The sequence below is a fragment of the Crassostrea angulata genome, chromosome 9 (genome assembly GCF_025612915.1).
Source record: "Crassostrea angulata isolate pt1a10 chromosome 9, ASM2561291v2, whole genome shotgun sequence".
NCBI lineage: Eukaryota > Metazoa > Mollusca > Bivalvia > Ostreida > Ostreidae > Magallana > Magallana angulata.
This window is the reverse complement of record NC_069119.1, coordinates 3007747-3035637: the sequence shown is the minus strand read 5'-3', so window position 1 is coordinate 3035637 and position 27891 is coordinate 3007747. Positions and strand designations below refer to the sequence as shown.

General features: G+C 33.1%; 4 protein-coding genes across 4 annotated transcripts; all 4 read left to right on the top strand.

Annotated features, from left to right (window-relative positions):
* Positions 1-95: 95 nt before the first annotated feature.
* Positions 96-5910, top strand: LOC128163793 (uncharacterized). The gene is made up of 5 exons (XM_052827458.1): positions 96-230; positions 1389-1529; positions 5001-5111; positions 5249-5360; positions 5789-5910. Exons 1-5 carry the CDS (start codon positions 146-148, stop codon positions 5889-5891), a joined length of 552 nt encoding a protein of 183 aa, XP_052683418.1. The 5' UTR covers positions 96-145; the 3' UTR covers positions 5892-5910.
* Positions 5911-11651: 5741 nt separating this feature from the next.
* On the top strand, positions 11652-14066 carry LOC128163791 (uncharacterized). The gene is made up of 2 exons (XM_052827455.1): positions 11652-11674; positions 12729-14066. The coding sequence occupies exon 2, from the start codon at positions 12735-12737 to the stop codon at positions 14034-14036; it is 1302 nt and encodes a 433-aa protein (XP_052683415.1). The 5' UTR covers positions 11652-11674; positions 12729-12734; the 3' UTR covers positions 14037-14066.
* A 5453-nt stretch (positions 14067-19519) lies between these two features.
* On the top strand, positions 19520-20866 carry LOC128163792 (uncharacterized). Its single transcript, XM_052827456.1, has one exon. The coding sequence runs from the start codon at positions 19528-19530 to the stop codon at positions 20827-20829; it is 1302 nt and encodes a 433-aa protein (XP_052683416.1). The 5' UTR covers positions 19520-19527; the 3' UTR covers positions 20830-20866.
* A 4291-nt stretch (positions 20867-25157) lies between these two features.
* LOC128163359 (uncharacterized) lies at positions 25158-27526 on the top strand. The gene is made up of 2 exons (XM_052826939.1): positions 25158-25214; positions 26178-27526. Exon 2 carries the CDS (start codon positions 26184-26186, stop codon positions 27480-27482), a length of 1299 nt encoding a protein of 432 aa, XP_052682899.1. The 5' UTR covers positions 25158-25214; positions 26178-26183; the 3' UTR covers positions 27483-27526.
* The last annotated feature ends 365 nt before the right edge of the window (positions 27527-27891 follow it).

The following is a 27891-nucleotide window of genomic DNA, read 5'->3' as shown; positions in this document are numbered from 1 at the left end:
TTGAATCTGACTTCAACGTCAATTTATCACAATTAATAAAAAATAAAGGATCAAGTTATCTATTGTTTTTATGCATCCATAAATACTTGCACTTCGTCATTTTTAGCTAGGTGTGTCCATACTCTCAGGGAGATCGGTGGTGACAATGGGTCTCCTTCTTCTGGCTTTATTGGTAGGCTTCACTGTTGTTGCAACGGCGGGCCATCTACCTTTCTTTCCTATTGGAGTGTGTAAGTACAACATTTATCAACTTTTTATCAAAATATTCACAAAGTATGCATTAATAAGACATTTTGTTTTTAAAATATTTCTATGAAAAACAAGGTAAGATTAATTTTTTTTAAAAATAGAATATCTTAAATCTTTTTTTTCTTATAAATCTACCTGTATTATATCCCAAAATGATCATAACTTTTGTATATCAGAAAAAAATGTTTTGAAAGTTAGTGTGTTGTGTTTTGATGTGTGTGACCTTTTTTTTTTTTAAAAAAAACCGTATCAGTTTATTGTTGCAAATGTATTTATTTTCAGTTATTGCATTAACTATTGTAATAAATGCAAACTCTTAATCGCATTTTTATTCATGTTTTATTTTAAAACTCGGTGTTGTGTCATGTATTTCTTTTCCAGTTGGTGTTCCTTAGATATCATTTTAATTTTTACACTGTCCCAAATAATTCTCTCTATATATTCTATAAATCAGATAAATGTCTATTTATAATATGATATATAGCTTAAAGTTGCCAACAAAATATGTTCATAGTTCACATAAAATGTAATCTACACACAGGGTTTGCATATTTATTTGTATTTTTTTAAAACAAATTTGTCCGATACAATGTATCTGCACGATGTTTGCAAACTCTTTATATTGTCCATGTGATCTTATTTAGTTCTCAGTTACTTTTATTATAGCATTATTTGGAAAATGATTGCCCCGAAAGCTAAAATCGCGCATTCAAGAAACGAATTGGTGCATTTTTATCAATTTCTGTGAAATCTTATTTTATGTATTCTTTAATAAATATCAGGTAAATACATTGATTTCACTCATTACAGTTTAATTGAATATCATATTATTGCAATTTTTTTTTTTTTTTTCCAATTAAACTCACACTGACTTTGATCCACAACAGTGTGCCAAACGCCTTATTATCTTTATATATTTTTTTTCTTATTTCATAACGGTTATTGATCAGGTAAATTATAGTTGACGGATATCATCTCACACTTGTCGAAATATCAAAGATATGTAAGATGAAAGCATTAACTCTCGATTAAAATTCGCAACTCATTTGCAAACTTTCTTCATTTATATGTATATCTTTCTAAAAAGGTACCCTGTGATATTTAAAGTCAGTAAAGCCGCCCTTACAATTTCATTTCAGATACCACACCGGAAATTTTCCAGCCAGAATTCTCGTTCTGTCCCGGAGATGGAATGGTCACTTTTTTCGGGAATCCACCTCCACCTCTCCTGTCCCCGAACTGTATCCCCGCCCCGGGGCCTGTCCGGTGCGCTATCCAGCGTACGGTTTGTTCCCGTTTTGCACACATTTGAAAATTTGGTATCAAAAAAATGTGTGCGAAACGGGAATTTGACCAGGTGAGATAATTGCTTAATTGCTATAGTCTGTATTATAAAACGGGGGTATGGACAAGAAACAAGAACACATTATTTGCAATGATATTTAATATATTTAATTCATCTTACAACACATGTCATTTTTTATCATAAAGTATAAGACTTTTTAATATTTACATCATAATACATACACACTCATTTATTGCAATTGATACTCATGATAAAAAAATCAGAGGACAATAAATTAAGCACCATCTCATCTTCTTCACCTTGGATGATCGGTCTGTGTGCATAAACTATTATTAACTGTGCATTTATATTTTCAGAAAACATATATTTAAATGTAAAAATAGATGTGCTTAATTTATTGTCCGATGAATTCGATGAATTCCTCTGATCGGAGAAGGCATCGTTCTTCCTTATAGATTGCTGGCACTGGTTTGGTCTCTTCTTTGCTTCTCTGTTTTATTGCGTGGACCCTGAGGTCCACGCAGAAAATATATAAGCGAAGTTAAACCGGATGCTATGGGGGAAATTTAGCCTGCGCATGAGCTAGCCTGGTTCCTGTGCGTAATGGGTAGCTCAGGGAACCAGGCTAGCACACGTTTATCTGAATCGGGATCGGAATTCCGTGCATAAGTTCAAAGGCGCTGTAATTGTAAAGTTGTCGGTAAACAATACAGAAACAAAGTATTCCTTTCAAAGAAATGATTGGCATGTGATATGAACTATCAGTATTATGAAATAAGTTAATCAATGTTATGCCGAAACTACAACATGCATCAAATAGCATAATTTGCAATGTTTTGTTGTTTTCCGAATACACATGTAACTTAACTTTACTTTAATAGTAGGCGAGGCTAGAGAACAATTAAATTTTTTAAGCATTTAAGTATGATTGAATAATTATGTCACTGTATAAAAGTTTTAATCTCAAGAAAAATGCACACAAAGCTGTCACTGCATAGTTAACAAAGTAGTGCGAATCGTAATGTGTGCGCAAATAGTAGAATTCACCGAATGCCTGATACTATACATGCAAACTTCATTCATAGATAGATCATAATTATTTTAGAAGTATGAATCCTTTAAATTCTGAGATAAAAAGTAAGGGCTATACATTCATGTACATGTATACGTTATACAACGTACAAATTTAGTGGTTAAAAGCAGAGGGCTAGAGTCGGTGGAATCTCAGATAATCTTAAGGCTTTCACGTTTTCGTTGGAAACACATGCAAATGGTCCACGTATTGTAGTCCTTTTTTTAAAGGACAGCAACTTGTTTTCTCCATGATTCTTCGTACTTTAACGTCAACGGCATCTGGTTCATGGTTGTGGTGATGCACGAACTTTGTGATGAACTCATGATGCGTGTTGAGTCTGGCAGCACATTCCGGAATCACACACTTCCAGTAGCGTCGGTCTCCTCTCCGAAAATTGATCTGAAATCAAAGAAAAGAATTATTATTATTATGTACAAGTTCACATACAAAAAAAATGACATAAGTGTTCTTTAATCTAATTTAAAAATGTTCTTAACAAAGCTTCATTTTTTTCTTCAAGTATGAACATATTTGCATAGTGTTTTTATTTAATAATTGCCTTTCCATAGTAAATATTTGTGAAATATGATACCATGTATTGATGACCGTTGAATTCGAGACGTAAACCGCCAAACTTGTTGGACAAGAAAGTAACTACAAGCATAGCATTAGCCATGATGAACCACTAAGTGTGAGTAATGAGATTGCAGAATTTAACATCATTTTTTACTGAATGTTGTTTATACTACAAAATTTATAGTCACTTTGATGCAAAAAGTATTAATAATGTTAATTCACCAGCTTGGATGGACACGCTATCGTGATAATATAACCGGTCCAGCTTGGATGAGGAGTAGTCTTCACTGGGATAGTTTTCACCTTGATCCTATAATCATCCATCAGTAATCAGCTTCCACTTGGCTTGGGACCGACAATTTTTTACTTATATTCACTCAATTATAAATTTAATGTAAACCATTATTGCATTTATGAAAATCGAGTATAAAATGAAAAAAAAAAAAGAAAACAAATCGCTGATAGTGATTGATCGTAAAACACCACAAAATCTCTATAATCTTGTTATAGATATTATCAGTAATCATAAAACACAAAATATAATTTTCTGAATTTTTAATTTTTTTTTTAATATTAATGTTCTTTGGCATATATATAAGTCGCATAGCACAACGAAATCTTGTCATTTTTCTTGTTTATTGCGCCGATAAAACACAGGTAAAAATCCAGGTAAATCACGGATCGAAAGCAGACTATAATTGCTATCACAACACATTTCACACCTATTGTTCTATACCCAATTATCAAATGTGTGCAAAACGGGAACACACCCAGCGTACGTATACGTCATTTAAATATCTGCGTCAAGTCAATTTAGTATCAAAATAACATTTTTAAAGTAATTAGAAAACTGTTTTGATTTTGTTAAAATCTATTCAATGGAAGTTTCTTTATTGTTTAATAAAAAATAAAAATGTGTTCAAACTAGAAAAGTATTCCCGCCCCGGTACGCTCTCCGGCGTACGTATAAATTAGTCTAGTCTAGTATTTACATTACATATTCGGTTAATTAGAAAAAAATCTGGGTTTGGTTTTTTTTTTTGGTTAACTCCTATTTCATAAATTTTTTTCATATTTTTTGATAAAAATATGTTCATATTGTAATTGCAATTGTAACGATGGTTGATGAAAGAAAGGTAATTTATGTAATAGGCGTAACATATAATACAAACAGTAGTTTTGGTAAAATGAAAAATAAATACTGAATGTGGGTATTTTTTCACATTCTTCCGATTTTTGAATTTTAATTTGAAAATGAGTTTGTTTTATTACCATTAAAATTCAAAATATAGTCACTATTTCAAGAATTTTAATTTCCTTTTACTCTATTTTACTCTATTTGCACGATATAATTATTTGTTTTGATATTCTTAAAAAAGCAAGAAGACCCACAAATCACAAGTTGGACTCTTTATATAATGCTTTACACTGTTAGAGATCAAAATATGTAAAAGTAAACTTATAGTAAATTTCATAATTCATGCTACAGGAAAGTACAGTGACCTTCTAATTGGCGACGATAGAGGTGTCGCAGTCCATGCTATTTTTTATTCAAATCATTGTCTATTCTTTTCCATCACAAATATCCTTAAAACTTTAAACTCAATGCTTCGTCACTCATTTGACATTTCACTCTTGATAGACTAAAGCAAAGTAACGTGAAATTTGCAATATAAAGGTGCCCGATGCGTTGTTATTGTATAGATTAGCATTCCACACCCTGTCCATTATCTGTTCTTTCCTCACAATAATCTGAGAAATTTGAACTTAGTGACAGCGTCAATCTGTTGACAGCAATAAGAACCGGAAGTATGCCACAAGGAACAATCTGCAGAAACAAAGGATACGTGAGTGGGTTCACCAAGCTGCCACAGGAAGGAAACGCCTTTCTCAAATGCTGTTCCTGTGAGAATCTTACCTTTCGTTTATTCTTCATTCCAGATACTAAATTGCTTATAATTGTTTTGTTTTAAAAACATTTGGTCGTATTTTTTAACGTTTTAAACTTTATAAATGCATGTTAATGCATGTAATTTTTTAAGCAATGGACTACACGTATTCAGAGAGATCATGTGTTAGGCGCATAAGAACAGCTCAAATTCTGGGATCCAACTTACCCCCATGGTATTTACCGGTAGGGGGTACACCTTTAAGGTACAGCATTTCTCATCTTTTAAATGCAAAATTCTGAATTACAGCATGTACAACAAAACGGAACAGAACGGTCAAAGTCATCACAAAATGTAGCGATATATTTTAATTAGAATGTAAAAATAGAAAATACGTTCGTCATATGAAATTTATACTGATGGTTTTAAAGTAAGTACCTAATGGCGAACAGCAATGCTTTCATAAATATGATCATGTGGCCAGCTATTTCATTTTGTCGTCATTTAGGCATAAATTGTTTAAACTTAATCATGACAGATTAGCGTAATGTACGAAATAAAATTCATGGTAAAATTAATAAGGCAGCTTTTTCTAGGATTTTGTTTAACCATGTTATATATTTTGATATAAAATATCAAGGTATAAATTCTTAATAATATTTTTGTATTTGCTTATATTTTCATTTCTTTTAGAAATGCACCAGGTGAAGTCGTGAAGTATTGTGTGTTTGTACGTCGTTCTCGTATGAGTCCAGCAAGGATAAGGAAGAGGACAATTATTAGACGTCTTTACTGATCCATAGGGCCGACCCCCCCCCCCCCCAATCTTAAAAAATTGTTGAATAAGAAATATTTCTCTTGGTTTTTTTTTATTGTTGCATAAAGATTTTTATGCTTTATTGAAGTTAGTTAATTTTGTCATACCCTGAAAAAATGTACATTATTCGTGTCAGTATATATAGTGTGCGTTTTAAATTAATTAATTCAAACTGCCAGGCGCAGATCAAGAGATCATACGATATGCAAAACTTCAGAGTTTTGTCAAATGATTTGCGATTGGCAACGAGATGTAATCCGGCTATTCAGATTAAGTTACTGTTATACTATTAAGTTTATCATACACTGTTTCAATTCAAAGTTAAAATATGAACAAAACTGTTTTTCTTTTTAATATTTCTTACTAAGTTCACTTATCTAGCATAGCAAATTAAAAGGACCCTTTTTAAAAACGGTCTAACGAGCAAACATTAGTCATTGTGTACTGTGTAACCAATATCAGAGATATGGATTCCTAAAAACATTGTCGGAATCCGGAAGATCGGATCACTCCCAACTAATTTTACAGTAAATGAAGGAAAATCAATGGGTATATGTTAACGCAAAGTATTCTTCACGCAAGAACTAAGTCAAGGTAGCTCATTTAAACAAGAGTCCCGCCTGATGTTTTGCCTTTTGACCAAGTTGTCAATATTATCATGTGTGCACTTTAGTTTATTTTTTATACACAATTTGTAAAGTCTTGTGGTATAACACTGCTCTATTTCTCTTAATATATAATATTAATTAGTAGTGAGGAACTGAAAAAGAAAAATGAACACTAATTTAGAGGGCTGACAACGTGTTTCTAATCATGTTGTATATGATGTATATAATAAAATATATTCACTTCAATCCAATGTATGATATCTGACAACTATTCATTTTATTAGTATTAATTCTTAATGATTTAAATCTAGCATGAGGTTGACTATGATGTTTTCTGTACAACCTTACTGAAAATATTGCTATACAAAGGCTGCTATGAGTATAAATTGACTAGATAATTGTTACATGAGTGAGATGATAATACTGACAACAATTCGTACAAAAAATGTTCCATTGACTACGTAAAACTTAAAGGAAACATTGTGTACTTTAACTCTGTTGAAACATCCGTTACTAAATTTAGACTAAGGTACATATCAATGAAACCACGTTAAGCGTATTTAAATGCATCGAAGAAATGACTACACCTTTATGACACTCGAGATATAAAATAAATCAACGAAAAACAGTATTAATGCAAGATTTACTCTATGCGGGACTATAACAGCACAGAATATGTGATAATATATAATTGGAGCGGGCACCATGTCATGTAAGAACACTTTATATTAACGGAAATGCTACTAAAATGCAACACGGCAACGGAATTGAAATTTCTGAAAGTGTAAGGGGCAAATCTATTTTGTAACAATACACTAGTAATCAGTCATTCATTATGAAAATGTAATCACCGCGAATGTGTTCGGATGTTTTTGTAATCGGCTTCGGTCGATCACTGTTGTGTCCATAGGAGGCTAGGCATCCGGCAAATGCTTCCACGTGCGCACACATTCCGCTTGTATAATTAAATAAGTAGTTCTTATAAAAACTTGAAGCTTTGGTTTAGTATTTATATAACATTTTACTCAGTTTACTCAGTTTCAATTCATTTACCTTTAGAGATGCAAACATACATTAAATACAATTCGACCTGTTTATTCAAGAATGCACATTTTGTCTCACGCGTAAGAATTTCGATCGAAAGATTCATTCAGTAATGCAGTTGACCTCGATGAACTGACCTCGATCATAAGAAGATGCTCCATGAACTGACCTCGATCTATTGATGTTGCATATTAGTAGCTAGGAAGACGGCTTGATTTATAGACAAGGTTACGTTATAATGCGACCTCAATAGCAAGTCATGATGGCATTCAATGTTTTTCAGTCGCATTAAATTATTTTAATACAACTCTTTCTTTGTATACGTGTTAATGCTCTTTGAAGAACCCTACCTAGTATTCTGAAGAAGAAAAAGAAGAAGAAGAAGAAGAAGATATGTTAACATTTAATAAGTACGTTAAAAATATAAAACTAGACAAGGAGTTTACGAACGGCTTTCCCCAAATTTATTTCAAAATTAAATTTGTTGACGGTTTTTTATGATGAAATTATGGTGTACAGATTCAAAATATTCCATATTTTGTAAAAATACAGTACTTTTTTTAATTATTTTACATCAAACTGATCATGTTGATTGCCTCTAGCTATCTATATATCATTAATGCCAATCATTCCTTTAAAAGGAATACTTGTCTTTATTGTTGTAAAGCATATGAATGAGACTTACCCGAGATTTGTAAAGTTCCTTTTGAAGTCTGAGAGTTTGAATAATATTTTTGAAATATATAACTATTTATCAATTTTCATACCATATTTCTTTTTCAACTATAGTAATACATGGAAATCTATAAAGATTTAAGTCTTATTCTAACATTTAGCGGTTATTTAAACTTAACTATACGTTCAGATCATAGGTATTGTTTTTGTTAAACCACTCTACAAGTGTTTAAAAATATAACCATTGGGTTGCTGGACAAAATCATAACCATATCTAATGCTCTTGATATAAAATACCATGCTTTTAAAAAACCCCTTCTACTTCAAAAATTGTTAAAAACTCTCTCTCTCTCTCTCTCTCTCTCTCTCTCTCTCTCTCTCTCTCTCTCTCTCTCTCTCTCTAACATCTTAATATTACCCTGATAATTACAGATTTTAAGTGTATTTTTTTTAATTTATCATAATTGGAAGTAACGATCAAAAACCAGCACACGGTTAGCTACTTTGATGTTATTTTATCACAAGACTTCACTGTTGAAATTCCTTAATAGACAATTGTGCAGTGATTTTTAAAAAATTGTTACTATTTGTTACAGTTTGTTTTCATTTCTTACAACTGATTTGAAAGAATAGGATGCTAATTTATTACGTTTAACTTAGATATCTCACACACTGATATCTCAAATACCATGGATATATCAAAGTGATTTGTCAGTCCCAATCAATTATAATTTCAAAACTCTACTCTCGACATGTCGAATAATCGAATATCTCGAATTTCAAAAACATCCTCTTCTAGTTTGATATAACGAAGTTTGACTGTTATTGTTTACATATCCCCACAAAATCTTTTCTGTTGTTTCAATCAAATAAACCACGTGGTCTACAGAAACGATAACATTTTCAGGAGTGTTGCCTCTGGTATAAATGTAACTTGGCCGACAGTTACAAACCTCATATCATACGTTTATTTGATAAAAACTGTTTTGTGTTAGTCAATCGACGTTACAGACAAACCTACAGTAAATTTATTGATAATAAGCATTCAGATAAAAACGTGATTATTTGTATGGGGTACAGTATACTGGGCTATTTTTGCCCGTGTTATTTTTGCCTTTCTACACTCTCAACCAGTTTTGCCCCGTTTTGAATTCGCCCAGACACGTTTGTGCTTACTATGATTTGCTTTGAGACATTAGATTCGCCCAGTCTTAAATTCGGCCATTGACAACGAGGGCGAAAGGTCCAAAAATAAAACGGGGGCGAATATTTACCTGTATACAGTATATTTTCAATGACATCATAAACTCATGGTCAAACAATGCCATTTTATCAGTATTTAAGCCAAAGTCAGTGAAGTTACCGAAAAATTCCAGGGGTATTCGTGTTTTTATTTCTGTTCAAAAAGTGTTGAAATGGTTCAAAAAGATGTGAGGCTTAACAATTTCTCCTCCAGACTAATGCTTATTACTCTATAATATAAATGAAAACCAGGAGAAATACACATGATGATATATGTTTAATGCAGTGTGAAAATTAAAGAAGGAGAAATTCGTTTTAAAGATGTTTACTGGACATTGTTAAGACCGACCGAGATAAGACGGACTGAGATGTCAAGGTGATGTCAGGTAAGTGGAGCGGTTCGTTTTGAGAAATCAAAATGTACTGAGCTTTAAAGGGGGCATGGTCACGATTTTGTTTAAAGTTCATTTTTCTAATTCTAGAGTTTATAAAGCTTTGATAATGCATTTTAAATGATATCCCAAAATTTGAGTATCAGTCGAACAGTAATTCGCACGATGCAGAGCTTACAATTCTTTGTAATGTAAACAAGGCTTGTGCCCTGCTTTTGTTTACATTGGTTCAATATACCTGTAAACGGTCTTTTTCAGGCCTATTTCTTTATGTTTTGATTCGTTTTGAGCAAAGATAAATTGAGTCCTGTATCTCACTTATGACACGAAAAATTGCACTCAAATCGTAATTGACTATTAGAAATGCCTTAAAAAGCAGAAAAATAATTTTTTGACCCAAATCGTGTCCATGCTGCCCCTTTAAAACAAACGGGGTAAGGAGCTGAATGCGTTTTATTTTCTATTATATTTTGTTATACAATTTTCTGATAACCCTTTATCAATGATATTTAAGTCGTTTCTGATCATCAATTAAGAAACGTATATAAATATAAAGTCTCTATTCTGCATGATATTTTTTCGCCAAATTGAATTGCTGATTTATAAATTTCTGAGGTATTATTTGTGAGTATAATAACTTGCTTCAGATCTGCACTGCTCTGCACATTGTCAATCATCCATTATAACTTTAATACCGCATGAATTTGTCCGTTTTTCTACAAACTTTTGACAGTTTAAAACATATAGTCCACGTTCATTGAGGCGATGTAAATGAAACTTTACAAACATACATGTATATTTCAGTTAAGGCGGATTCATTCATTCATGACTCAGCATTTATAAGTATGTGTCGTGTTATTCAGTCTTGTTTTTAAAATTATCAAAAGCTTGATTTTTCTATACTCCATTCTAAATAGACATATTTGGGCCATTTTTACTAAGGATATCATCCTTTACAATTTTAAAGGGGCATGGTAACGATTTTAGTCATATTCTTTTTTTCTATTTTTATCATCCTTTAGGATTTTAACTTGAAGAGCCTTAAACATGTTACATAACACGAACCGAGGTTAGACATACTCCTGTGATAACCTACCGTTTATCATGCAGAGGTCAACACTATCAGAAAATGATCATTAAACGAGGTTACAAATTATCGTATCAATATTAGAACAACGGTTGTGTACTTATCATCATTATTATTAAAATTATGTCTGTAACAATGCGTTTAGTTTATAAATAGAGAATATTTCAGGCAGTGCTCTTTCATACATTATGTGTCAACTAAATTTGGACAAAGCCCTCAGTTTTTAATATATATAAAATAATAAAACAGAATGAATCTTTCGCTCCTTCTACTGATGATCCTTTGATGTAATATTTACCATAATGAGTGACAAACTATTTCTTACTTTGCTCATCTGTAGATTCAATGTATCCTAAACACAATCATATCATAATCATATAAGTTTAAATAAATAGCATGAAACTGATTTATCCATTTTTAAACATGATAGTTTTATCAATTATGATTCCGGTCACTCCATTTTGTTAACATCAAGACTGATACACAATCAATATCACAAAAGATTAAAAAAAAAAACAGTAGAAAAAATGAAACCTGTTTGACTGGATATCTGAAATCTACAAAAGATGTCTTTCTTATAAGAGTATCAATGTTCGTGTATTCATCCAGATTGACTTATCATGCCTTATCTTGCGAGTAGGTTGAGATAATATAAAGTGGCAAGATATAAATTTGAGCATTTGATTTACAGTAAATAGTGGAGTGAGGATACAGGTAAAACACTCGTCTTAATTTTGTTTTTATTTAGAAAATAATATATATAGAAATAAAGATTGTTTTTAAACAAAATTCAATGACAAATACAGATAATCAAAGTACTGAAGTACTGACGGGAGGTGATTTTATCGATTATCATTTATTTTAGAATCAACTTATCTTGCATGGCAATTATATTCTTGTATGTATTTAAATTACGCTTTTTTTATTATACGAGTCTTTAGACTTTTCCGACAAGAATTTCGAGAAACCCCACATGAATCATGTTGTGTAATATTTAAAGATAGATTTCAAACTATGTATTAGTAATCGAAACAATTCTAAGAATCGTATGGATCCAGGCACTGTTGATATCGAACTCTAGTCTCGTTCAACCAGACATTCGGCTGTCTCCGTTAATCTCCGACAAGCAAGAGAGCCTCTCTGCTTGTGGAGATTTACGGAGTCAGCGGAGCGTCTGGTTGAACGAGACTTTATTAAACTCTGACGTAAGGACACATAAGACTACAAAAATATCTAAATTGTTCGTATTATATAAAATCTGACTATTTTCAAAGTGTTTATATATGTTTCCTTGAAAAACAATGCTTCAGCATACATTACAACGAATTTTTCTATCATTTTCAAGAACTAAGTCTTGTCAGCGGTGATGATTTGTGCTTAGGTCCAAACACTGTTTCAGTTTCGGTTTGCAAAAGTAACTGCATAAGAGAGTTGATTAAAATCACCTTTTCGTTTAAGACTTTGTAAGCTTTGCAGTTTGATCATTTAAGATTCAAGTTACATTTTTAATATCATTGTTTGTATCCCCTGTGAAGGAAATTGTGTCTGTCATAATTGTTTTGAACACTTTTTTTACGATTATATTTGTAAGAACCTAAGCTTCTGTACAAAATGAATATTAAGATTCTTTCATATGTAAATATAATGATTTGAATTATGTCAACTTTAATAGATACTAATGTCAAGTGAAGTCTTGCTAACCGGTCTAAGTCGACCAGTATGAACATGAATATGTTGAACAATAATGAATGATATGTTTTGATTACAGAGCACGATGAACCTCCTTGTGGCCGGGCTTCTACTGGTGGCCTTTTGTTGCTCACCTATTGCAACCATTGACACGTCACACATCACTGACTCACTCAGTTTGGCAAATGATCTCGGCGGATTCATAGAGAGTCAGGACTTCTCCAAAACCGCATCCAAGCTCATTTCGTCTGTCAGCCCGTACCTCGGAGTTATCGGGTCTGTCTTGTCATTCGCCTTCAGTTTCTTGCCCAGTGGACCGTCAGCTGAGCTCCTGGCCATCCAGAAACTGTACAAGGATGTCACGCTACGCTTTGACAAGATAGATCACCAATTTTCTGCGGTCACCCGGGAAATTAAATGGGGCAGCATTGAGGCTCATTTTGGCGACTATGAGAGTACAATTCACACTATTAGTCACACGTATCAGCAATTAGTAGCCTCGAGATCTAAGACCGAGTTTAATTCAAGAAAATATCTTTTTACACAAGCTTTCAGAAGTTACCAAAAGGCTGGCGAGAAAATATACGATGGAATCGTTGGTCAGAGCAACCTCTTCAATGGGCCTATTTTCGATGAAGCAGTCGACCACGTGAAGTGGGACCGAAAGAAAGCCCAAGAGTTTATGCTGGGAGTAACAAAACTCCTTATCAGTGCGGCAGGCATTGAGGTAGCATACTACCACCTAACCAACCACCATGACAGTGCAAAATTTATCCAACACGACTGGCAGGTTAAGCTTGAGACTATTAAGTCCAAAATGAATGCTATTGATCACAAAATTACTACACAATACGGCCATCAACTGAGTACAGATGTCGACATAGACATTGCAAATCACAACAGCTTAAGCAACTGTGATCTCGCCCACGAGGTTTACACCACCATTGCAAAGAAATATTACTGGCGAAGCTGGATAGTCACGGTTACTGACCACTCGACGGACAACCATAAATTCATGGCCCACGCATGTTCAGGAACAATAAACCAAAAGCATTCTAAGAATGTTGTGGTCTCAAGCGTGGATCCACACAAGGCCCATTTGACAACCACACAACAACACGTGATCAACTCCGTACACACGTCCCACACCTACCACATCATGCACGGCGGGAAAAGGGATCTCCAAAAACGTCTAACTGGACATCGCCGTAACGACGCTGATGTGGCCTACAACAGTTTCCCTGCGGCTGCACGTACAACGTGTAGTTCTGTGTACTCTTCTATCGGGGTCGTCGACAAAAATCTTCACATGTGTTCTTCGTTCGCCCATAATCGTTTGTTCACTCGCTATGACGGACATTATTACCACGTGTTTGCCTCTGGATAAACGGGGCCCTGTTTTTTTTTCTTATATATATATATATATATATATATATATATATATATATACACTAGTTATTATTATATCTGTCTTCAATGAGTTACATAAATTTGTACATCAAAACGAACTTCTTTTTTTAAAGGTTGTATCGACAAAAAACCTTTCTGCGAAAATTTAATTCAAAATATAGATTCTTGTGTCTGTAAGTGCGTGATATCATACTCAAATATTTACGCTTGCAAATGCTTTCTTTAACTTTGCACTATTTGATTAAATCGCTGTGACTTCTGCATTAGATTAAGGATTAGATAAGAAGGCCACTCTAGCGCATTAAACATCTGGGTTACTTCTCTTTTTAACGTTCACATACTAATCAACTGATGTTGATGAAAACACATTAATGTAATAATGGATAAAAAGCTCTATTGAGAACAAACTTATTTTTTGTAGTACAATTTTTTTTTATTTCTCACAATATATCAATGATACATTTTATTGGCGATAATAAAATAGAACTCGCGTAAGGGACATTGTAAAACAATAGATCATGCGTTAATATCCTCTGCAATTTGTTTTAAGAACACATTACTCAGGTCGACTCCCCATCAAAGAAGGTGTGTTCATTGTATACCTGACATAACAAGTGGTATCTAGAATCTCTAACCACATCACTTCTGAATCTGAGTATAGAGGGGTGTATTTTCCAAGTATTTAATTGGTGGAAGATAGTAACATTGCCTTCTTTCGAGCAAAATTTTTAAAAGAGGGCATTTTTAAATCAAAGGCAAAGATTTTTAGCAAAACTTATTCAGAGATAAGTTCAAAGGACCAAATAAATAACCGTGCAGTCATCATAATCAGAACTTCCGTCAAAAATGGAAACTATAATAGTTGTGATGTAATTTACAATGAAAGTGAATCACGCTTGAGTGTGTAAATTCAGGTAACAATGTGGTTTTTTTTTATTCCTTTCTATTCCTACAGCCTATGGTAATACTTAATACCAAAAGACACGTTTTTGTGTAGATTAGATGGTTGCCTCAATATTTTTTGTCAGCAATGCCAGCTAACTTAGAAAATCAAAACTACTTGTTTCCTTTTGGTTATCGTTACATAACGAAACTTGAAATTCATTTTTACAAAAAGGATGATACTGATGATGATGATGATGATGATAATGTTTGTCATAAACGTAATAATAATGATGATGATAGTAATGGTGATTGTCATTATCATAACGATGATGATGATGTTGATGATGAGGAAATTGTTGGTGAATATATAAACTAATTAGATAAAACGTCACATGTTTGAGTTCGAATTTATTAGACAGATCTATCTATTTACAGTGAATACACAACATGAAACAATTAATTAATATCCAGATAATGCACGTACCCTATATACTGTGGTTTCATTAATTTTCGTGGGTATCAATTTTCGTAGATTTTCGAAAAACCACAGTTTCAAGGATACGTAATTTCGTGGCCAATGATCCTATCAATACAAAATGTTAGTTGAAATTGAACTTCAATGAACATTTAATTTCGTGGATCAACTTAACAACGAAATCCACGAAAATTTGTATTCAACGAATAATGATGAAACCACAGTACATTGATTGTGATGTTAGAACGCACACACACGCATAAAGTATGTACAACCCGTTTTTTAAGTAATAATCCAAAAACACATAATCACTTTTTAAGAACGTTATAATATGCTGTAGTCTGTGTATCAGTTAGTGATATTTAATGGTAAAATAGTTTATTTTCAGGTTTTTTTTTTTTTCATAAATCACCATATCACCTTACAAATCATACAGTATTTCACAAATTGCCTCGCACGGATTGTTACTAAGAACTGGTAAACAAGGTCGATCTATTTCAAAAATTGAGTTTTGAAATTATATTTATCAGAATTTTAATTTCAACAACTAACTGAATATTGATAAATTAAATACAAAGGAGACAATGCGAATATCTGCACGTTTTGATAAAATTTGTTCGTCATTAACATTGCCATGCAAATCCTAAGATCATTTATACATTAAATTAAATAAAACTATATATACCAAAACGTTAACACGTTGTTCGTTTATTCAAAACATTAATTAAAAACTTGTAAACTCGATACAACAATAAAAACAAATCTTTTCAGCAAGTTTTACGTTTCTGTCTAGAATTACTCAATCACCCCATAATACATGTAACATTTGTGATTCACAACGACTTAACTAAGAGTCCAAAAACAGGTGCGCGTAAGTATCCACAGGTACAGGTAACAATTATGCATGTCTTACAAACACAACAAAAAGGAATAAAAGGAATCCAAAAAAACGTTTTATCCTCTTCTATGTGACAGACAGTTCGATCATACTTGGAATCTGTACAATAAATACATGTAACTGAAACAAAATAGATCCGGTATTAAGATAAATATAAATAGCTTAATATCGTCAACCCGCATACAACTACTCCAAAAAAAAATTAATGCTAAATCGAAATTTTATGAGAAATTTGATTATATGCTCAATTGTTTATTATTCAAAAATACCTCTGAAAATATTGAATTAATAAACGCGTTGGTCGCGGTAGAATAAGGGGCGGGAGTGGGGGCGGTCGCTAGTTTACATTTCAATTGTTACAACAGCAGAAAAGTAACATTTTCCATTGTCAAAATTATTTCTAAATAACCACCAATTAATGAAGATAACCTTTAAAATCAATAAAAGTCTAGATTTTGGAATTGACTACGAATACTTAATTAATTTTAAATAGACTAAACCACGAAGCACGACATTTACCTAAAGAAAAAAAAACCACGTGGTCTAAATTTAAATTACAATAACATTTGCAGTGGTATCTGGTACCCAGTAATAAACCTCAAGCATGTTTTTGATAAAAACTAATTTGTTCTTGTCAATCGACAGTATAAACAAATCTAACATTCGTCTATTAATATAATAAGCAGTCAGATGAAAAATGGATGATTTGTATAAGGTATACGTATATTCTTTCACTGACATCATGGGCTCATGGTCAAACAACGCTATTTTATCAGTATTTGCAATCATTTTAGGCCAGCATCAGTGTAGGTTACCGAATAATTTTAAAAGGAATCCGTGTTTTTAATAATGTTCCAGGAGAGTATTTAAATGGGTCAAAAAGATGTGAGGCTCAACAGTTTATCATCGCAAGTGTAATGCTTATTATAATATAATAATGTTATAAAAATGAAAAACAAGAGAAATGCCAAAAAGCCTATGCTTATTTGTGTTTAATGCATTGTGTAATTCTAAGAATGAGAAACTTGTTTTAAAGATGTTTGCTGGTCATTGTTAAGACCGACCGAGATAAGAGGGACGGAGATGTCAAGGTAATGTCAGGTAAGTGGAGTGGTTCGTTCCAAGCAACTCAAATGTACTAAGCTTTAAAACAAAGACATGTAATGAGGGCGAAGCGACGTTTACAAAACCTGAATTTGCATTTTATTTTCTACTAAATTCTGTTAAATTATATTTTGATAACCCTTTAGTTATGACATTTAAATACATGTAGTTGCTGATTACCAATCAAAATACCCTGTTAATTGTCTTTCGTATAATTACACATAATATTTATAAACATTGCATAAGCTATTCTCCTTAGTGGTTAAAGATCTACTTTGTCATATTTTTTTCGCTAAGAGTCTTAACTGATTGAAAATGTCTAAAGAATATATTTTGTGAATAATAACTTGTTTCAGATATGCACCACATATTTTCAATCGCCCATATTGAATATACCTCAATTCTGTTTGCATCTGTCTGTTTTTCTGTAAATTTTTGACATTTTATGACATATTTCGGCATTCACCGGAGCGCTTTCCAAGGTGAGATGTAGGTTAGATTAGTCCCTTGTCAAATGATAATCAAATACCGAATTTATTCATTGAAAGGACTTTGTCACAAACCAGAACATAATTCACTGTTACAGGGTGTAAAAATCATTGACATCATCGAAATACGTTGATTATTCCAACAACACAGATCCAAGCTATCACCACAAATCAGGGTGCGTCATATTTATTCAATTTGGTTTTCAAACTAAAAGCATTAAATTAGTATACGGTCAAATTTGTACACAAGTTTTATGCACTATGTATTGTTAACCATTTCATTATTGTTATCATTTCAATGCCTTGTTTTGTTTTTGTTGTTTTTTTTCGGGGGAGGGGGTTAAAAAAAATGTTTGTTATTACTGAGTATTATGATTAATTGAAAAATGATAATTAGTTGAATAAATGTGACTCAGTCAGAGTATTTCCGTCGAGTAGATACATCTAACAGAACGTAATAAAATGACGAAATGTTAGATATCCAAAGAAAGTACTCACATATAAGTCAAATACGGAGGCTCGGCCTATACAAGTCTGTCTTTTGGTCATGGCCAATTGTTACTCGAGTTTGTCTTATCTTGCTTTTTTTTGTAACAATATGTAATGTACATGTATAAATCGGATTCATTTGATTAACAATAAACAGTGGGGCGTAGATAAAGGTAAACACATCTGTCTAAACTTCTAATGTTCGTTTCTACGGGTCTTTTGAAGTTAAATTAAAGTTAATAAATGCATGGTTCATGTAAATAAGTATTCATACTTAGGTTGATCTATATGCCCAGTGATTAATTGAGATCATACTTTTCTCGAAATTGTTAATCATTATAACCAACAATTTAGCTTTTAGGTGAATAAAGTAATATCTTTTATTTTAAAATTGAAAATTATTCACAGTTCATGGGCGTGTTTTTGTCAAAAAAAAAATTACTGAGATCACAAAGGAATCAGTTTATAATTTATTTTTCTGTGTGTAATTTTTTAATTGTGTCGGTTTATAATTAAAATGTACAAAAGTGGAGCTTGTTCCCGCCCCTGTTGTTATGTACATTTAATCATTTAACATTAATAATGTTAGACTATTAGACTTCTGAAAAGAAACGTAAATAACATGATACATATATATCCATTTCTGAACTTGGTTGTTTAATCATATATAATTCTGGGTACTCCATTTGGTTTACATAAGACGGATAAACATTAAATACCCACGTTCATAAAAGATAAAATATCAACTTAAGATGATTAATTTATCATAGTATCAATACATTAATTTGAGAAGGTTTTAAAATGTAAAAAATATAAATATATCTAGTCTGATCATCCATCAAATTTATTCATGTGATGACTTTTTGCACGAGAGAGATTTCAAGACAAGCTTAAAGGTTTGAACTTTTTTCGCCAGTTTTTAATTATTTAGTCTCAACATTTATGTAAAATATCCTGTGAAGATCTCATTAAAATTATATATTTTAGAACAGAATTATGTTTGTAAGTCGCAAAGTTTCAGTGCATCATTAATATTAGATTCTGTGAAATGTTGCTAGCCGGTTAAAATGAACCACAAACATTAATATGTTGAAAAATAATTGTTGATATGTGTTGGTTATAGAGCACGATGAACCTCCCTGTGGCCGGGCTTCTACTGGTGGCCTTTTGTTGCTCACCTATTGCAACCATTGACACGTCACTCATCACTGACTCACTCAGTCTGGCCAATGATCTCGGCGGATTCATAGAGAGTCAGGACTTCTCCAAAACTGCATCCAAGCTCATTTCGTCAGTCAGCCCGTACTTGGGAGTCATTGGGTCTGTCCTGTCGTTCGCTTTTGGTTTTCTAGACACTGGTCCGTCTGCTGAGCTCCTGGCCATCCAGAAACTGTACAAAGATGTCACGCTACGCTTTGACAAGATAGACCACCAATTTTCTGCGGTCACCCGGGAAATTAAATGGGGCAGCATTGAGGCTCATTTTGGCGACTATGAGAGTACAATTCACACTATTAGCCAAACATATCAGCAATTAGTAGCCTCGAGATCTAAGACCGAGTTTAATTCAAGAAAATATCTTTTTACACAAGCTTTCAGAAGTTACCAAAAGGCTGGCGAGAAAATATACGATGGAATCGTTGGTCAGAGCAACCTCTTCAATGGGCCTATTTTCGATGAAGCAGTCGACCACGTGAAGTGGGACCGAAAGAAAGCACAGGAGTTTATGCTGGGAGTAACAAAACTCCTTATCAGTGCGGCAGGCATTGAGGTAGCATACTACCACCTAACCAACCACCATGACAGTGCAAAATTTATCCAACACGACTGGCAGGTTAAGCTTGAGACTATTAAGTCCAAGATGAATGCTATTGATCACAAACTTACCACACAATACGGCCATCAGCTGAGTACAGATGTCGACATAGACATTGCAAATCACAACAGCTTAAGCAACTGTGATCTCGCCCACGAGGTTTACACCACCATTGCAAAGAAATATTACTGGCGAAGCTGGATAGTCACGGTTACTGACCACTCGACGGACAACCATAAATTCATGGCCCACGCTTGTTCAGGAACAATAAACCAAAAGCATTCTAAGAATGTTGTGGTCTCAAGCGTGGATCCACACAAGGCCCATTTGACAACCACACAACAACACGTGATCAACTCCGTACACACGTCCCACACCTACCACATCATGCACGGCGGGAAAAGGGATCTCCAAAAACGTCTAACTGGACATCGCCGTAACGACGCTGATGTGGCCTACAACAGTTTCCCTGCGGCTGCACGTACAACGTGTAGTTCTGTGTACTCTTCTATCGGGGTCGTCGACAAAAATCTTCACATGTGTTCTTCGTTCGCCCATAATCGTTTGTTCACTCGCTACGACGGATCTTATTACCACGTGTTTGCCTCTGGATAAACGGGGCCCTGTTTTTTTCTTATATATATATATATATATATATATATATATATATATATATATATATATATATATATATATATATATATATATATATATATATACACTAGTTATTATTATATCTGTCTTCAATGAGTTACATAAATTTGTACATCAAAACGAACTTCTTTTTTTAAAGGTTGTATCGACAAAAAAACCTTTCTGCGAAAATTTAATTCAAAATATAGATTCTTGTGTCTGTAAGTGCGTGATATCATACTCAAATATTTACGCTTGCAAATGCTTTCTTTAACTTTGCACTATTTCATTAAATCGCTGTGACTTCTGCATTAGATTAAGGATTAGATAAGAAGGCCACTCTAGCGCATTAAACATATGGGTTACTTCTCTTTTTAACGTTCACATACTAATCAACTGATGTTGATGAAAACACATTAATGTAATAATGGATAAAAAGCTCTATTGAGAACAAACTTATTTTTTGTAGTACAATTTTTTTTTATTTCTCACAATATATCAATGATACATTTTATTGGCGATAATAAAATAGAACTCGCGTAAGGGACATTGTAAAAGAATAGATCATGCGTTAATATCCTCTGCAATTTGTTTTAAAAACACATTACTTAGGTCGACTCCCCATCAAAGAAGATGTGGTCATTGTATACCTGACATAACAAGTGGTATCTAGAATGTCTAACCACATCACTTCTGAATCTGAGTATAGAGGGGTGTATTTTCCAAGTATTTAATTGGTGGAAGATAGTAACAATGCCTTCATTCGAGCAACATTTTTAAAAGAGGGCATTTTTAAATCAAAGGCAAAGATTTTTAGCAAAACTTATTCAGAGATAAGTTCAAAGTACGAAATAAATAACCGTGCAGTCATCATAATCTGAGCTTCCGTCAAAAATGGAAACTGTTACAGTTGTGATGTAATTTACTATGAAAGTGAGTCACGCTTGAGTGTGTAAATTCAGGTAACAATGTGGGTTTTTTTTAAATTTCTTTCTATTCCTACAGCCTATGGTAATACGTAATACCAAAAGACACGTTTTTGTGTAGATTAGATAGTTGCCTCAATATTTTTTGTCAGCAATGCCAGCTAACTTAGAAAATCAAACCTATTTGTTTCCTTTTGGTTATCGTTATATTACGAGACTTGACATTCATTTTTACAAAAAGGATGATACTGATGTGATGATGATGATGATGATGATGATGATGATGATGATGATGATAATGTTTGTCATAAACGTAATTATAATGATGATGATAGTAATGGTGATGGTCATTATCATAACGATGATGATGATGTTGATGATGAGGATATTGTTGGTGAAGATATAAACTAATTAGATAAAACGTCACATGTTTGAGTTCGAATTTATAAGACAGAGCTATCTTTTTACAGTGAATACACAACATGAAACAATTAATTAATATCAAGATAATGCACGTACCCTATATACATTGATTGTGATGTTAGAACGCACACACACGCATAAAGTATGTACAACCCGTTTTTTAAGTAATAATCAAAAAACATAATCACTTTTTAAGAACATTGTAATATGCTGTAGTCTGTGTATCAGTTAGTGATTTTTAATGGTAAAATAGTTCATTTTCAGGTTGTTTTTTTTCATAAATCATCATATCACCATACAAATCATACAGTATTTCACAAATTGCCTCGCACAGATTGTTACGAAGAACTGGTAAACAAGATCGATCTATTTAAAAAATTGAGTTTTGAAATTATATTTATCAGAATTTTAATTTCAACAACTTACTGAATATTGATAAATCAAATACAAAGGAGACAATGCGAATATCTGCACGTTTTGATAAAATTTGTTCGTCATTAACATTGCCATGCAAATCCTAAGATCATTTATACATTTAATTTAATAATACTATATATACCAAAACGTTAACACGTTGTTCGTTTATTCAAAACATTAATTAAAAACTTGTAAACTCGATACAACAATTAAAATAAATCTTTTCAGCAAGTTTTACGTTTCTGTCTAGAATTACTCACTCACCCCATAATACATGTAACATTTGTGATTCACAACGACTTAACTAAGAGTCAAAAAACAGGTGCGCGTAAGTATCCACAGGTACAGGTAACAATTATGCATGTCTTACAAACACAACAAAAAGGAATAAAAGGAATCCAAGAAAACGTTTTATGCTCTTCTATGTGACAGACAGTTCGATCATACTTGGAATCTGTAGAATAATTACATGTAACTGAAACAAAATAGATCCGGTATTAAGATAAATATAAATAGCTTAATATCGTCAACCCGCATACAACTACTCCAAAAAAAATTTAATGCTAAATCGAAATTTTATGAGAAATTTGATTATATGCTCAATTGTTTATTATTCAAAAATACCTCTGAAAATATTGAATTAATAAACGCGCTGGTCGCGGTAGAATAAGGGGCGGGAGTGGGGGCGGTCGCTAGTTTACATTTCAATTGTTACAACAGCAGAGAAGTAAAATTTTCCATTGTCAAAATTATTTCTAAATAACCACCAATTAATGAAGATAACCTTTAAAATCAATAAAAGTCTAGATTTTGGAATTGACTACGAATACTTAATTAATTCTAAATAGACTAAACCACAAAGCACGACATTTACCTAAAGAAAAAAAAACCACGTGGTCTAAATTTAAATTACAATAACATTTGCAGTGGTATCTGGTACCCATTTTACTTGGCTGCCAGTAACAAACCTCAAACATGTTTTTGATAAAAACTAATTTGTTCTTGTCAATCGACAGTACAGACAAATCTAAAATTCGTCTATTAATATAATAAGCAGTCAGATAAAAAAATGGATGATTTGTATAAGGTATACGTATATTCTTTCACTGACATCATGGACTCATGGTCAAACAACGCTATTTTATCAGTATTTGCAATCATTTTAGGCCAGCATCAGTGTAGGTTACCGAAATGTTCCAGGATAGTATTTAAATGGGTCAAAAAGATGTGAGGCTCAACAGTTTATCATCGCCAGTGTAATGCTTATTATAATATAATAATGTTATAAAAATGAAAAACAAGAGAAATGCCAAAAAGCGTATGCTTATTTGTGTTTAATGCATTGTGTAATTCTAAGAATGAGAAACTAGTTTTAAAGATGTTTGCTGGTCATTGTTAAGACCGACCGAGATAAGAGGGACGGAGATGTCAAGGTAATGTCAGGTAAGTGGAGTGGTTCGTTCCAAGCAACTCAAATGTACTAAGCTTTAAAACAAAGACATGTAATGAGGGCGAAGCGACGTTTACAAAACCTGAATTTGCATTTTATTTTCTACTAAATTCTGTTAAATTATATTTTGATAACCCTTTAGTTATGACATTTAAATACATGTAGTTGCTGATTACCAATCAAAATACCCTGTTAATTGTCTTTCGTATAATTACACATAATATTTATAAACATTGCATAAGCTATTCTCCTTAGTGGTTAAAGTATCTACTTTGTCATATTTTTTTCGCTAAGAGTCTTAACTGATTGAAAATGTCTAAAGAATATATTTTGTGAATAATAACTTGTTTCAGATATGCACACATATTTTCAATCGCCCATATTGAATATACCTCAATTCTGTTTGCATCTGTCTGTTTTTCTGTAAATTTTTGACATTTTATGACATATTTCGGCATTCACCGGAGCGCTTTCCAAGGTGAGATGTAGGTTAGATTAGTCCCTTGTAAAATGATAATCAAATACCGAATTTATTCATTGAAAGGACTTTGTCACAAACCAGAACATAATTCACTGTTACAGGGTGTAAAAATCATTGACATCATCGAAATACGTCGATTATTCCAACAACACAGATCCAAGCTATCACCACAAATCAGGGTGCGTCATATTTATTCAATTTGGTTTTCAAACTAAAAGCATTAAATTAGTATACGGTCAAATTTGTACACAAGTTTTATGCACTATGTATTGTTAACCATTTCATTATTGTTATCATTTCAATGCCTTGATTTGTTTTTGTTGTTTTTTTTCGGGGGGGGGGGGGGGTTAAAAAAAAATGTTTGTTATTACTGAGTATTATGATTGATTGAAAAATGATAATTAGTTGAATAAATGTGACTCAGTCAGAGTATTTCCGTCGAGTAGATACATCTAACAGAACGTAATAAAACGACGAAATGTTAGATATCCATAGAAAGTACTCACATATAAGTCAAATACGGAGGCTCGGCCTATACAAGTCTGTCTTTTGGTCATGGCCAATTGTTACTCGAGTTTGTCTTATCTTGCTTTATTTTGTAACAATATGTAATGTACATGTATAAATCGGATTCATTTGATTAACAATAAACAGTGGGGCGAAGATAAAGGTAAACACATCTGTCTAAACTTCTAATGTATTTCACTTCGTTTCTACGGGTCTTTTGAAGTTAAATTAAAGTTAATAAATGCATGGTTCATGTAAATAAGTTTTCATACTTAGGTTGATCTATATGCCCAGTGATTAATTGAGATCATACTTTTCTCGAAATTGTTAATCATTATAACCAACAAATTAGCTTTTAGGTGAATAACGTAATTTCTTTTATTTTAAAATTGAAAATTATTCACAGTTCATGGGCGTGTTTTTGTCAAAAAAAAAATTACTGAGATCACAAAGGAATCAGTTTATAATTTATTTTTCTGTGTGTAATTTTTTAATTGTGTCGGTTTATAATTAAAATGTACAAAAGTGGAGCTTGTTCCCGCCCCTGTTGTTATGTACATTTAATAATTTAACATTAATAATGTTAGACTATTAGACTTCTGAAAGGAAACATAAATAACATGATACATATATATCCATTTCTGAACTTGGTTGTTTAATCATATATAATTCTGGGTACTCCATTTGGTTTACATAAGACGGATAAACATTAAATACCCACGTTCATAAAAGATAAAAAAAAATATCAACATAAGATGATTAACTTATCATAGTATCAATACATTAATTTGAGAAGGTTTCAAAATGTAAAAAATATAAATATATCTAGTCTGATCATCCATCAAATTTATTCATGTAATGACTTTTTGCACGAGAGAGATTTCAAGACAAGCTTAAAGGTTTGAACTTTTTTCGCCAGTTTTTAATTATCTAGTGTCAACATTTATGTAAAATATCCTGTGAAGATCTCATTAAAATTATATATCTTAGAACAGAATTATGTTTGTAAGTCGCAAAGTTTCAGTGCATCATTAATATTAGATTCTGTGAAATGTTGCTAGCCGGTTAAAATGAACCACAAACATTAATAAGTTGAAAAATAATTGTTGATATGTGTTGGTTATAGAGCACGATGAACCTCCCTGTGGCCGGGCTTCTACTGGTGGCCTTTTGTTGCTCACCTATTGCAACCATTGACACGTCACTCATCACTGACTCACTCAGTCTGGCCAATGATCTCGGCGGATTCATAGAGAGTCAGGACTTCTCCAAAACTGCATCCAAGCTCATTTCGTCAGTCAGCCCGTACTTGGGAGTCATTGGGTCTGTCCTGTCGTTCGCTTTTGGTTTTCTAGACACTGGTCCGTCTGCTGAGCTCCTGGCCATCCAGAAACTGTACAAAGATGTCACGCTACGCTTTGACAAGATAGACCACCAATTTTCTGCGGTCACCCGGGAAATGAAATGGGGCAGCATTGAGGCTCATTTTGGCGACTATGAGAGTACAATTCACACTATTAGTCACACATATCAGCAACTAGTGTCCTCGACATCAAAGAACGAGTTTGATTCAAGAAAATATCTTTTTACCCAAGCTTTCAGAAGTTACCAAAAGGCTGGCGAGAAAATATACGATGGAATCGTTGGTCAGAGCAATCTCTTCAATGGACCAATTTTCGATGAAGCAGTCGACCACGTGAAGTGGGACCGAAAGAAAGCCCAAGAGTTTATGCTGGGAGTAACAAAACTCCTTATCAGTGCTGCAGGCATTGAGGTAGCATACTACCACCTAACCAACCACCATGACAGTGCAAAATTTATCCAACACGACTGGCAGGTTAAGCTTGAGACTATTAAGTCCAAAATGAATGCTATTGATCACAAACTGACCACACAATACGGCCATCAACTGAGTACAGATGTCGACATAGACATCGCAAATCACAACAGCTTAAGCAACTGTGATCTCGCCCACGAGGTATACACCACCATTGCAAAGAAATATTACTGGCGAAGCTGGATAGTCACGGTTACTGACCACTCGACGGACAACCATAAATTCATAGCCCACGCATGCTCAGGAACAATAAACCAAAAGCATTCTAAGAATGTTGTGGTTTCGAGCGTGGATCCACACAAGGCCCATTTGACAACCACACAACAACAAGTGATCAACTACGTACAGACTTACCACACCTTCCACATCATGCACGGCGGTAAACGGGATCTCCAAAAACGAACTGGACATCGTCGTAACAACGCTGATGTGGCCTACAGCAGTTTCCCTTCGGCTGCACGTACAACGTGTAGTTCTGTGTACTCTTCTATCGGGGTCGTCGACAAAACTCTCCATATGTGTTCGTCATCCGCCCATAATCGTTTGTACACTCGCTACGACGGATATTTTTACAACGTGTTTGCTTCTGGATAAACGGGACTTTTTTTTCTCTCATAATAAAATAGTTCTTCATTTGTTTTCTGTTTTCAGTGAATGACATAAATTCGTACATCAACAAACCTTTTTTAACGACTGTATTGACAACAACTTTGTCAAGATTTAAATATTGATATAGCTTCTTGTGTCTGTACGTACATAATATCATAATTTAATATTTACGCTTGCAAATGCTTTCTTTAACATTGCACTATTTGATTAAATCATGTTACTTCTGCATTAGATTAAGAATTAGATAAGAAGGCCGCTGTAGTGCATTCAACATCTGGGTTACTTCTCTTTTTAACTTACACATACTAATCAACTGGTTTGAATGAAAATATATCAATATACGCATGAATTAAGAGTTCTTTTGATAACATACTTTATTGAGTACAAAATGTTA

Excerpts from the sequence above, each read along its gene's own strand:
- LOC128163793 (XM_052827458.1), top strand. The coding sequence starts at position 146 with ATGGGTCTCCTTCTTCTGGCTTTATTGGTAGGCTTCACTGTTGTTGCA. Across the intron at positions 231-1,388 it reads TTTCTTTCCTATTGGAGTGT|ATACCACACCGGAAATTTTC; the intron begins GTAAGTACAACA and ends ATTTCATTTCAG. Across the intron at positions 5,361-5,788 it reads GTAGGGGGTACACCTTTAAG|AAATGCACCAGGTGAAGTCG; the intron begins GTACAGCATTTC and ends CATTTCTTTTAG.
- LOC128163791 (XM_052827455.1), top strand. The coding sequence starts at position 12,735 with ATGAACCTCCTTGTGGCCGGGCTTCTACTGGTGGCCTTTTGTTGCTCA.
- LOC128163792 (XM_052827456.1), top strand. The coding sequence starts at position 19,528 with ATGAACCTCCCTGTGGCCGGGCTTCTACTGGTGGCCTTTTGTTGCTCA.
- LOC128163359 (XM_052826939.1), top strand. The coding sequence starts at position 26,184 with ATGAACCTCCCTGTGGCCGGGCTTCTACTGGTGGCCTTTTGTTGCTCA.